Below are 13,368 nucleotides of genomic sequence, written 5' to 3' on the forward strand. Positions count from 1 at the left end.
CGATTCAAACATCGTAATGAAGTTAAATAAATCACAGGGCCAAGGATGGCTAGTTTGGTACACTAATGAAACCTTTGCACCTCGTTTTGTAACGGACCAATCACAGGCTTGGTCACGGAGCATGTTTGTTTGCAGGGTTCGCACAGCAGACATGTTTGAGACAGTGAGCAAAACCTCCATGAGCTCCGTTTATTCAGGGCAGCCAGTCGAACGTTGTTTCCACATGATGGCATCTTTCTGAATACTTCCTTTACTTAACCCCTGTGTGGGAGAAAGTCCTGGCTGCAGCCTGAAGAATGAGGCAGGGCACATGTAGCCCCACCCTGATCCCTAACCCATGGGGCGTGGTTACATCCGTAGATACACAACCCTATCCCTCATCATAATCCTAGGACGGGGCTACACATGCCCCAGCTCGTTCTCCATGACGCAGCTGGGTGTACTTACTATGTGCTGCTAAGTAGTTAGCATTTAGCAAAGCATTCATAGTGTTACACGGAAAGAAGTCAAGGTTATGTGTGGAAACAGTTTTTTTTTTCCCATAAATTATCATCCACAACTTATCCTCCATTTCACCCATCACCCATTCCCATCCCACTATTCCCAGACGCTCCATGCTCCGAGCTCCAGGGTCTGCTCTCTGGCCAGCTTCCTGACTCGCAGATCTCAGCGTCGTCGTTTCGGGATCTCAACTGGGCCCCGAGTACGGCGCGCCTGGTGGCCAGCAGGTCCGGCTGGTTCCCTGCCCCGGCACAGCCACTGGCTGGAGAGGAGTGGCTCCAAGTGGACTTGGGAACAGCTAAGACTGTGAGCGGTCTCATCACTCAGGGAGCGAGAGGCGGAGATGGAGGAACGAGCTCGGAAAACCGCGCCTTCGTACGGAAGTACCGCCTGGCCCACAGCGGGAACGGAAAAGACTGGAACTTTGTGATGGACAAAAAGACCAGTATGCCTAAGGTTGGTTGCACGTGTTAGCATTTAGCAAATGCTAAATCTTGCTAAGGAAAGATTTAGATTGTGGACTAAGATATTTGAAAAATTGTAAAAAAAAATTTTTAAATGTAAATTAAAATAAGGGTTTAAAATTACAGGCAAAATGGATGAATTCTTTGGCTTACTCTTAATTTATTTTAATTATTTTCTTTCTACTCTGTACAAGTTTCATGTTTTGATTATTTTGAAACAGGTGTGTGTGTGTGTGTGTGTGTGTGTGTGTGTGTGCGTGCTCAGGAATTTAAATTAAAATTTTCTAATATGGATAAATACAAATGTGTTTCAAAGAAAGATTCAAAGTTGTAGATGAGATTTTTTTAAACAATTTTCTTCATTTTCTCACATTCACTTAAGAATTAGCAACAAAAAAAAGCTATACAAAAAAAAAGCACGGCATACACAATTATTTATTTAATTTAAAAATTGTAAATAATTATTAAAATAGAAATAAAAATATTTTTCACCTAAACTACCTGAACAAAGTATCAGTCTTCCTTTTCTCAGATGCTCATTTTAATTTATTTATTGATTGTTTAGATTTTTGAAGGGAATGTGCATTTTGACATGCCAGAGCTGCGGCGGTTCGAGGAGATCGTGACTCGCTTCGTCAGGATTTACCCTGAACGCTGGTCTCCTGGTGGCATCGGGATGAGGATAGAGGTTCTGGGATGCAGCCTTCCAGGTAGGACGCTGCTGGATGGGAAACTAATCAACGATCTACAGTACATTTAAATGTTATAGAGGAAGTTAGTTCCTGTTCCTACTTATGTTATAGTAGCTATAAAGAAAACGTTCCTTTACTACGTCTCGGTCTTAAACAGAATGACGCAAAATTTTGAATTTCTGATGATGGAAAAACAAAATCGCTGACACTGGAGACTCTGTCCATAAACATTACATAAACACAAAACTTTAGCATCATCACATTTGTTGCACACATTTGTTTGTTTTTACTGTTAAACAGCACCTTTTAAATCTGTTTCTGTAAAGCATCTGCTGTACACGTTTCCATTGTGAGGTGTTACTATGGAAACAATAGGGTCATTCCATGTCAAATCAACCAAAATTCAAAGGTTTTCCCACCTCAAATATTTTATTTTGATAATTTTCCTTCCAGTGATAGATACACATATATGATGACCAAAGCCCAAATATTAGGTCTCTGTGATGATCTATGAGCTTATTTCAGCCCAGTTTGCATAAGGGGGGGTCAAAATTACAATTTTCGCCTATAATCTGGAGCAAAATTAAGGCTATAAAAAAGACATTTATGATGGCCATATCTTTATTATTTTGCTTGTACTGTAAGTTTGGGAGGTATATTTTAGGATTTGGGCATCATTATCATCAACTTTGAACATACTGTATGTATGAAGGGCAGCATGTTAAAAATAGAAAAAATAATTTACCCAGTCATGATTGCATTTTCTAGTAAGTTAGAGTGCTTATTATGAAAAAAACTACACCACAATTGTCCATATCTTTAACAGCGTACTATTGTGGACCAACTTCTTATGCCCTTCATGTATTTGCATGGCTGTAGATGTTATATATCTTAAAGGAAGGAACATGCAAACTTGATCCAGAATGAAAATGCCAAATTATCCCTTATTTTAGGGGGTCAAAATCCAGGGAGGGACACATAGTACATAGCTGGTATTTTATATACAACCCCGATTCCAAAAAAGTCGGGACAAAGTACAAATTGTAAATAAAAACGGAATGCAATGATGTGGAAGTTTCAAAATTCCATATTTTATTCAGAATAGAACATAGATGACATATCAAATGTTTAAACTGAGAAAATGTATCATTTTAAGAGAAAAATTAGGTGATTTTAAATTTCCTGACAACAACACATCTCAAAAAAGTTGGGACAAGGCCATGTTTACCACTGTGAGACATCCCCTTTTCTCTTTACAACAGTCTGTAAACGTCTGGGGACTGAGGAGACAAGTTGCTCAAGTTTAGGGATAGGAATGTTAACCCATTCTTGTCTAATGTAGGATTCTAGTTGCTCAACTGTCTTAGGTCTTTTTTGTCGTATCTTCCATTTTATGATGCGCCAAATGTTTTCTATGGGTGAAAGATCTGGACTGCAGGCTGGCCAGTTCAGTACCCGGACCCTTCTTCTACGCAGCCATGATGCTGTAATTGATGCAGTATGTGGTTTGGCATTGTCATGTTGGAAAATGCAAGGTCTTCCCTGAAAGAGACGTCGTCTGGATGGGAGCATATGTTGCTCTAGAACCTGGATACACCTTTCAGCATTGATGGTGTCTTTCCAGATGTGTAAGCTGCCCATGCCACACGCACTAATGCAACCCCATACCATCAGAGATGCAGGCTTCTGAACTGAGCGCTGATAACAACTCGGGTCGTCCTTCTCCTCTTTAGTCCGAATGACACGGCGTCCCTGATTTCCATAAAGAACTTCAAATTTTGATTCGTCTGACCACAGAACAGTTTTCCACTTTGCCACAGTCCATTTTAAATGAGCCTTGGCCCAGAGAAGACGTCTGCGCTTCTGGATCATGTTTAGATACGGCTGCTTCTTTGAACTATAGAGTTTTAGCTGGCAACGGCGGATGGCACGGTGAATTGTGTTCACAGATAATGTTCTCTGGAAATATTCCTGAGCCCATTTTGTGATTTCCAATACAGAAGCATGCCTGTATGTGATGCAGTGCCGTCTAAGGGCCCGAAGATCATGGGCACCCAGTATGGTTTTCCGGCCTTGACCCTTACGCACAGAGATTCTTCCAGATTCTCTGAATCTTTTGATGATATTATGCACTGTAAATGATGATATGTTCAAACTCTTTGCAATTTTACACTGTCGAACTCCTTTCTGATATTGCTCCACTATTTGTCGGCGCAGAATTAGGGGGATTGGTGATCCTCTTCCCATCTTTACTTCTGAGAGCCACTGCCACTCCAAGATGCTCTTTTTATACCCAGTCATGTTAATGACCTATTGCCAATTGACCTAATGAGCTGCAATTTGGTCCTCCAGCTGTTCCTTTTTTGTACCTTTAACTTTTCCAGCCTCTTATTGCCCCTGTCCCAACTTTTTTGAGATGTGTTGCTGTCATGAAATTTCAAATGAGCCAATATTTGGCATGAAATTTCAAAATGTCTCACTTTCGACATTTGATATGTTGTCTATGTTCTATTGTGAATATAATATCAGTTTTTGAGATTTGTAAATTATTGCATTCCATTTTTATTTACAATTTGTACTTTGTCCCAACTTTTTTGGAATCGGGGTTGTATTTAAAGTAGGTGAATAATATCAAATAATATATAATAATTAGGTAATGTAATATCTTTCCTTCTTAGAAAAAATATTGGCATCATTTATGCACAAAAAATGCTAATTTTCTCTTCTGAGCCAACTTTGCATAAATTGTTAATTATGATGATCTGGGATCTAAATTTGTGGTAATTTATTTTTAGCTTTGCTGACTTGAGCAGCAAAGCTGTTCAAATAGCTTAGTCCGGCATCCGTCTGTCCGTCCGTCCATCCATTAGCAGGGCACGTTTTGACACCGTAAGAGCTAGGAGGCTCATATATGGCCTGAATATACAGTACCTTGGGTGACCACAACCTAGCTCACCAAAAACTAGGTCACTGTGACCTATTTTACTGACTTTCTAGGCCAAAGTTTGATGTTTTTGGGGCAATTTACATGTATTCCCAATGGGGAGGATTTGGGCCAGTATTTCAGTGGCCTTTTCAAGTTGCATTTACTTTGTGATATGATTTAATAGACTTTGACAAGACCTTTTGACCCATATGACCTACTTGACCTTGACCTTATTTTCAAGGTCACAGGAGGGTTTTAAATCTTCAAACAATAAAGTCTTTATAGTGGCTTCTAGGTTGAAATAAAGCATGTAGTTACTATTACCAACAGACAGGAAGTCAGATACCGGTATGATCTTTCATTTGCCACAGTCATGACCTTTGACCTAGCATGACCTTGAAAGGTCATATCAAGGTCGAGTAAATGGTGGCTTTATGCTTTACATTAGCGTCTTGGCCATTTTTTATAAATAATTTACAACTTCTGAGCTAATAATTAACATTCTAAATTCTTAATTTTTGCTCACAGAATATATCATTTGTGTAGAAAAAATTAGACCATAAAACATTTTATCAACTCTTGCATTGCGTTATTCAATGTGACTTGTTTTGAACATTACCTAGAGTCATTTGGAAATTATATTTTGCTGTGATAATTAATACATGTTGATCAATGATCTGGCTTGTACTGAATTTATCTTTGATAGCTAGATGTGTCTGACTTGAAGTATGGCTAAACTGTCAGTTAATAAACATTTTTGTGTTAAATAAAACAATAGTGTTCCCTTTTTCAGAGGATTTCTAACAGTTGGTTAATGTCAGACCCCGGGTCCAATTGTCTTGTTGTAACTTCAAAAGGGAGAGTATTACATCTTCCATTTTTTCACATATTATTACCAAGGCACTTATTTTCAAGCACAAAAAAACTGAAATTGCTATAACATGTCCCTTTTGAGAAAAGTATGTATCCAATTATGACAAAAATAGCACTTTTCATTCTGGGTCCAACTTCAGGGGTCAATAAGTCAGTGAATATAGCCACTGGGGCCTCGAGCTTGTTTAATATGCTTAAGACGTTTACTAACAGTGTACATTTAAAATTTTAGGTCTCTATCATCACTAAGCTAAGAGTAATGAAGAAATCAAAATCGTAAAAATACACTAGCGAATTTTCATTTAGGTGATTTTTGCTTTTTCTATACCACCTGAGGACTAAACTGGACAAAATATGTAGACAATGATGGTTAAAATCAGGAGAGGACCAACTTTTCTGATAATAAAATCCATGTAATAAGACCTAACACTTCTGCAAGTACTTTTTCTAGATGCACAAAGTTGCTCCAGAATTGAAGCATTCAAGAAGGAAATGACCCCTACTTAAAAAAACAAGGCTGAATCTCAACAGTTAGCAATAATTAAGCTTAAATACTTGGGCTTAGTACTACCAAGGCATGCTACTTGCAGTGCGCAAAGTTTAAGCAAAATCAAAAATTTGAGGTGGGAGGCTCTGGTTGAGTTGACATGGAATGACCCAATAATGTTGCACACTGACGAATCAGAATCAAGAATTCTGCAGAATCCCTTGTGCTTTTTTCACGCTTAAAAGTAGCAAATGATTGAACAGAATAACAAGAGTGCTCTGAGAGCACAATATCCCCCTCTGGCAACTCGGCCATAACTCTGGTAAAATGTGACTCAATTGAATGAAAGTACAATATGCGTATTACTGACATATAACAAAGAGTCCTGTCAAGTTTCGTGAAATTCCTCCAAAAATTGTGAGAGGAGTTGATTTCAGAAGGTGAGTACCCTTCACGGGATGGACAAATGGACGGACGGACATCGCCACGATATAATCCCCCTTCTGGCCTTTCGGCCAGCGGGGGATAAAAATTGTGAGGGAAGTTGATTTCAGAAAGCGAGCACACCTTGATGAAATTGCCAAAGTAGAAGTTTGTTAATAATCAAGGGCATAACTCTGGTAAAAATTGCCCAAATTAAATGAAATTTCAATATGCTTATAACTGTCATATAACAAAGCCTTCTGCCAAGTTTGGTGAAATTCCTCCACAAATTGTGAGAGGAGCTGATTTCAGAAGGACGTACACCCTCATGAAATTGTCAAAGTATAAGTTATTTAATCAAGGGTCAAAACTTTAATTTTCACAAACAAAATTAAATCGCAATATGCATATTACCGTCATATAACAAGGCCTTTTGCCAAGCTTCGAGAAATTCATCCAAAGATTGTGAGAGGAGTTGATGTCGGAAGGTGAGGACCCTTCCCGGGATGGACAGACATCGCCACGACATAATCCCCCTTCGGACCTTTCAGCCAGTGGGGGATAAAACAAAACAAAACAAAGAAACAAAACAAAACCAAACCAGTGTGAGTTCAGTTTGATGGCTGAGCAGGCAGAGGTGGATTATTCTTGTTCATGTTCTTGGAATTTTTCTGATAAAAGTTGGAAATTCCGAGTTTGGAGGAGGAGGGAAAAGAGGAAGAGAAACAGGAGGAGATAAGGAACATAGAAGTTGAAGAGGAGGTCATGTTGGGTTTGCTATGGGCGTTTGAGGATTTGAGATGTTCAGCTTTAGAGGAATGGTGGGAAATGTGTGTGTGTGTGTGTGTGTGTGTGTGTGTGTGTGTGTGTGTGTTCAGCTCTTACTGAACGTCCCCATGATTATATGATAAGACAGTAATACAAGACTGTGTGATGTGAAATCCTGAACATCTGTAGGACGGACCAACCCGCAATCTGGAAACCGTTTACACACACACACACACACACACACACACACACACACACACACACACACACACTTAGATGTACACTCAGTGCGCATTAGTGCAATTTATTGATTCACCTTACGGTGACTGAATGAGCAATGCATGTTTGAACATCTGCTTGTGGCGTCTTATAGCATATACGGTGAACAACACACACACCAGTGAATGGTGAGCAACAGAAAGCTTGCCAATAATCTGCTGTGTTCTATTATTTATTACTCAGCTAATGGCTTGAGCGTGTGTGTGTGTGTGTGTGTGTGTGTGTGTGTGTGTGTGTGTGTGTGTTGCAAATGCCAGTCGGAGCAGTAACAGTGCACCATATAGTAATGTCAGCATTGCATTCCCATGTGTTTGACATTCATCTGTGTGTGTGTGTGTGTGTGTGTGTGTGTGTGTGTGTGTGTGTGTGTGTGTAAATTGCTGATCTCTCATGTGAACTCCTGTTCCATGTTTCCTCTCCCCATGAACACACTTGCAAACAGAGACTGATTGTTCTTCTTCTCTCTCTCTCTCTCTCTCTCTCTCTCTCTCTCTCTCTCTCTCTCTGTCTCTCTCTGTCTCTCTCTGTGTGTTGCATTTGGCTGTGAAAATATTTTTGTTGTTCCTCACATCTCCCTTTCTTTCCCTCGTTCTGTTTCTCATCAGACAGCATGCCACGCTCTTTCCCAGGCTCTCTCTTTTTCATACACATACACATGTACACTGGTATCTGGTGTCTTTGTGGAAAGAATCAAGACTCGTAATTCCATACATCACATTACACCACCACTGTATGAGGAAAGAACAAACAACATGTGTGTGTCATGCTGTTACAGGAAACTAATCAGAGAGAGAGAGAGAGAGAGAGAGAGAGAGAGAGAGGTATGATGGTTGAAATGGCAGTTCTCACTGATGTGCGCTGGTCTGAAAGGTCAAATCCATCTACACACACACACACACACACACACACACCATTCCAGTGAACATCATAATATATTTTCAGCCTCCTGTGGCAATAGAAAGGATATCTAATCTAATCTAATGTAAAATCAATGTGTTTCTGCAGTTAAGTGTGCAGCCTGGTGTATTACACACACACACACACGATGAAGAGTGTCATCGTCTCCTCATCGGACATTGCTGTCACATCTAGCAAAGGTCAGAGTCATTAGATGAGCTGACCTTTACACACTGACAGCCTCTTAAGTGTGTGTGTCTTTTCTCACCAAATCGACAAACGCAAACGACTTGATACAGTAAACAGTAAGAGAATGAACGTGATAGGAGAAGGAAAAAAAGACAGGAAGTGAGTAGGAAAAAGCAAGGAAGTAGGATTAGTATGCCAGTATGCTAGCATGCTAATTCTGCTAGGTAATCAAGGGTCAATTCGATTTTCCTGCAGAGTCGTTTTCACTGGGGCTACGTAAACACAAGCAGGTTTTTATCAGCTTCCAAGTGAAAAAGCAAACCGACTCTGCATCGACTTGCCTCCAGGAAGCGAATCAAACACGTCGTGTATTATTTGCGGAGAATCTCCCCCCCCAGCATGAGCTGATGAACTGATCCAAAGCCCAGAGCTCTCAGCTTATGGTTTGGCTCGTTGTTTCATTTGGTTTAGTGTAGAACCAAACTGCTGAGAAAACGAATCAAAAGAATCGGTTCGTGAATCATGAAAGAGTATAACAGGCATTCAGCAGCTAATATTATTTTGTATTATTATATAGTTTTAAAACATACATAGGATTTAATCTCTCTCTCTCACACACACACACACAGGCACGTGCTGTTCTTTCTCCATCCCCCTCGCCTCGGTATATGAGTTCCAGCTCCAGTCTTGTTCCCCTTCAGTGTGTAAAAGTGATTTGTGTCACTTTGGTGTTGAGGAGATGGAAGGGACCGGAACATTTCTCTGGATGTTTGTGTGCACACTCTTTTTTTTTTTTTTTTTTTCCATTTAAGGTCCCTGAAGCTTGTCTCATTTTTCATCTCCAGGGTCCTGATGTTATGATCTGAGCTAGAGGTGTGATGTTGAAATGCAGAGAGGGAATAATGTTGTGTTTCGCAATCTGGTGCATCACTGGTCCTTAAACGTTTACTAGATAGGCTTTAGTTTTGGAGATGAGTATACTAAAAACAGAAGATCAGGTATCAATAATGACTGCATTTCAATATTTAACTAATATACAGTCTTTTTGTGTGTGTGTGTGTGTGTGTGTGTTCTGTAGAAATGTCCACAGTTACCGTGCCAACTTCCACGATCATGCGTTCTTCCCCTGCAGAAAGCAGCACTGTTCATAAACTCAGCTCCCGTAAGTAGACGACTAATTACATGTTTTTACTCAGGAAGTGTTTGAATTTCACATTTGTTATCATTAACAAGCCATACACATCAGTATGAATAAAACGTAATAGAAATAAAACACTTGACGGTTGTGCTGTTGTAGGAAAATAATCAACGACAAGGTGATGCGATGTAGTAGAAAACTTACCGTTAACACCCTGAAGATCGATGCTTTAGAGAACATATCATACTTTTTATCCATTCATTACATGTTACATGCAATATTGTCTAACATCCCTGAACCGATTCTCTTAAATTTCAGCTTAAAAACAAACAAACAAAAAATAAATAAACACGCCAGCAGCTTATTTCAAGTGTTTTTAAACTTCAAAACATTTTTAAAGTCAGCTATCGCAGTTGAAAAATTTTCCTGGTCAAAAGTGCTGACAGTGGAGACTCCTTCCATAAATGTCTCCTTAGCGATTTTCAACAACGGACTTGAAAATAATGACGTATTAGAAAGAGCGCATTATGGCTGGAACTACTGTCAGAGGTGCTGTTTTTGAAAACAACACCTTCTGACCAATCAGAATCCAGAATCATGATATAATCAATATTATTACACATACAGGACACGTATGTAGTGAAAATTCATGGCTACGTTCACACTGCAGGCTGAAGTGACTCAAATCCGATCTTTTCGCCCATATGTGACCTGTATCCGATCTTTTATTGACAATATGAACGACACAGATCCGATTTTTTCAAATCCGACCCAGGCCGTTTGGATATGTGGTGCTAATTCCGATCCCTATCCGCTCTTTTCATATGCGACTTCAGTCTGAACCGCCAGGTCGCATTCATCCGACTTACACGTCATCAACAAGCCACAAACGTCACTATTCTGCGCTGAAGTAGGCGGCGGGTCTCTCAAAAAAAGTTACAACAACATGACGCATAATCACGGGCGCAGATAGAGGGTGGGACGGGTGGGATTCGTCCCACCCAGATTTTAATTCACTTCGTTCGGTCCCCCCCACTTATAGGGAGGAAAAAACGTCTATGCTGTCTTTCTTTGCATAAGGCAAACCTCACGGAAAAATCAAAAGACTAATTACCATTCGGTTTATTGAGGTGCACAGCAGTGTATACATAGTTGCAACAACTCGCATAAAACAAAACAAAGACTGATATTCGGTTGGTTGAGCTGCGCAGACTGCACAGGTTGCGAGCTCGAGCTTGGTTGCTATGGTAACCCACAAGAAGTTTGACAGGCATATTGGGGTTGGGGTTGGTTTGCTGGCAGCTTTGTCCCCCCCCAGTTCAAAAAACGTATCTGCGCCCCTGCGCATGACATCAATGCGAGGGACGCTTCGGGCTGTGAAGGTTCTGAATCTTCTCAATGGAAGGACGCAGAGGTTAGGGAGCTGATTTCCATTTGGGGGGATGCAGCTATTCAAGCTAGATTGGATGGGTCATACCGCAACCGGGCGGTTTTACTTCCGTAAACACTGGCCATGCTCACTGCGTGTGACGTCGTCGTATCCTGCAATGCGCATGCGGAACACTTTTAGGTCGCTTTTCGTTCATACTGAGGATCACATACAAGTCGCATATATTTGTTAATGTGAACGACCTCACAAAAAAATCGGATTTCACAAAAAAATCGGAATTGAGCATTAAGCCTTGCAGTGTGAACGTAGTGTAAGTCTGATTATTATAACTATTCTTTAAGTTCATTTCTTAAGACACGTATTTTTTAGTATGTTACCTCGTTTGTTGACAGTTTCGGCGAACACTTCCGCCTTCTTCAAAACAGTCACCAGATGTCGAGTGGTGACGTGCCTTATCAGCTGATGTACTCTATGGAGGCGTGAACATCCCGCCCAATTTGACAGGTAGTCCACGCCTCCTGCTGTCAGGTCGCTGCCCCAGGACTGCGCTCCAGGTGTGTGACAGCGCGTACGCTCCCTCATCCCGGTTCATCGTCCTCTGCGCCCGCTTACGTATCTCCACTGCCTCCAAAATCCAACGCTGGTATCTATTCTCTTCAGCGCGAATGACTCTGGCCTCTTCCCAATTCATAATATGATTTTGTCGTTTGCAGTGGTCTGAAATGGCTGATTTTAAGTTTTCTTGGTTTGCTTTTTCTTTTTCGGATCTTGTGAGTCTTTTTGTTGTTTCTTTTTCACATTCTAATTGGTGTTCTTTCCTGCGAGTGTGGAAGCATCTGCCCGTTTCGCCAATATAGACTTTATTGCATGAACGGCAAGGGATTTCATAGATGACATTGCATTTATTGTCCAGTTGTATTTTATCTTTGGGGTGAACTAGCAGCTGTCGGAGGTTCTTGTATGGTTTGACCGGGGTGTTGATGTGGTATTTCCTCATGGATCGTTGGATGCGTTCTGTAACTCCTTTTATGTATGGTAATGTGACAAAGCTCCGGTTTGTTTTTTCTGTGTTTTTTCTTGTTTGTTTGTTTTTTTCCTTTTTTTGTGTCTGTAATTTTCCTTTCCGAATTGCCCACGGTGGATATTGGCAGTTTTTTAATGCCTGTTGGATGTGTTGTTCCTCCTCCTGTCTGTCTTTCTCCTCCGTGATGTTCTGTGTTCGGTCGTATAGTGTTCTGATTACTGACATTTTGTGTGCGATGGGATGTTCAGATGTCCAGAGAAGATATTGGTCGGTATGTGTAGGTTTTCTGTATGTTGTAATTCTGATATTACCTTCTTCTGTGTGGTGTATTTTTAGGTCCAGAAACGCTATTGTCTTGTCCGTTTCCTCTTCGTGTGTGAATTTGATGTTGCCTGTCTTGTCTATGGAGTTTAAATGATCCGTGAGTTGTTGTGTGTGGCCTGTTTTGGTTATTTCAAGAATGTCATCAACATATCTTTTCCAGAAGATAGGTTTGCAGTCATCCGGTGCTGTTTCTATGGCTCGGGTTTCCAGATCCTCCATAAAAAAGTTGCATAGAGTGGCAGATAGCGGGTCCCCCATTGCAAATCCCTCTTTTTGTCTGTAGATTGTACCTCTGTATTGGAAATATGTGGACGTGGAAATGAAATGTAATAGTTTTGTTATGTCCTGTGCTGTAAGTTTTGTACGTTTTTTCAGGGTTCTGTCTGCTTTTAACCGGTTTTCTACTATGTTGAGAGTGTTTGTGACCGGTGTTTTCGTAAAGAGGGATATGACGTCATGTGATACAAAGATTTCATCCTTTTTTATCTTGATTTCCTTTAGTTCTTTCGCCAGTTGTTTTGAGTTTTTGCAGTGGTATTCCGTGAGTCCGAGGAGTGGTTTGATTATGTCTGCCAGTGTCTTGGAAAGGTTGTAAGTAACTGATCCTATACTGTCTACTATGGGTCTTAGTGGTGCTCCGGGTTTATGAATTTTCGGTGTGCCGTATATCCGGGGGGTGATGTCTGCTGTGGGGATGAGGTGGTTGTATGTTTGTTTATCAATTTTGTTGTCGTCCATTAACGGTTTGAGTAATAGTTTTAGTCTTTTTTTCTTTTCCTCTGTCGGGTCTTTTTTGAGTATTTCATATGTGTATGGGTCCGTGAGCATTTCATTCATTTGTTTTTCATATTGATTAGTGTCCATGATAACCGTGGTCCTCCCTTTATCAGCCGGTAGTATTGTTATTTTCTTGTTCTTTGTGAGTGTTCTGATGGCTTCCATTTCCTGTTTAGTTGTGTTTCTGGGTGGCGGTTTAGCTGAGGTGAGGATGCC

At 40.5% G+C, this 13,368-nt stretch overlaps 1 protein-coding gene across 2 annotated transcripts in view; it reads left to right on the plus strand.

Moving 5' to 3' along the window:
- The window catches only part of nrp2a (neuropilin 2a), a 122,882-nt gene that overhangs the window by 70,686 nt on the left and 38,828 nt on the right, over positions 1-13,368 (plus strand). For both annotated transcript variants that reach the window (XM_060898497.1, XM_060898498.1), the window contains exons 9-11: positions 608-957; positions 1,531-1,675; positions 9,578-9,661. In XM_060898497.1, coding sequence (XP_060754480.1) covers positions 608-957; positions 1,531-1,675; positions 9,578-9,661 — 579 coding nt within the window. The remainder of the gene's footprint in view (positions 1-607; positions 958-1,530; positions 1,676-9,577; positions 9,662-13,368) is intronic.

The sequence above is a fragment of the Neoarius graeffei genome, chromosome 18, assembly GCF_027579695.1.
Source record: "Neoarius graeffei isolate fNeoGra1 chromosome 18, fNeoGra1.pri, whole genome shotgun sequence".
In the NCBI taxonomy this organism is placed as follows: Eukaryota; Metazoa; Chordata; class Actinopteri; order Siluriformes; family Ariidae; genus Neoarius; species Neoarius graeffei.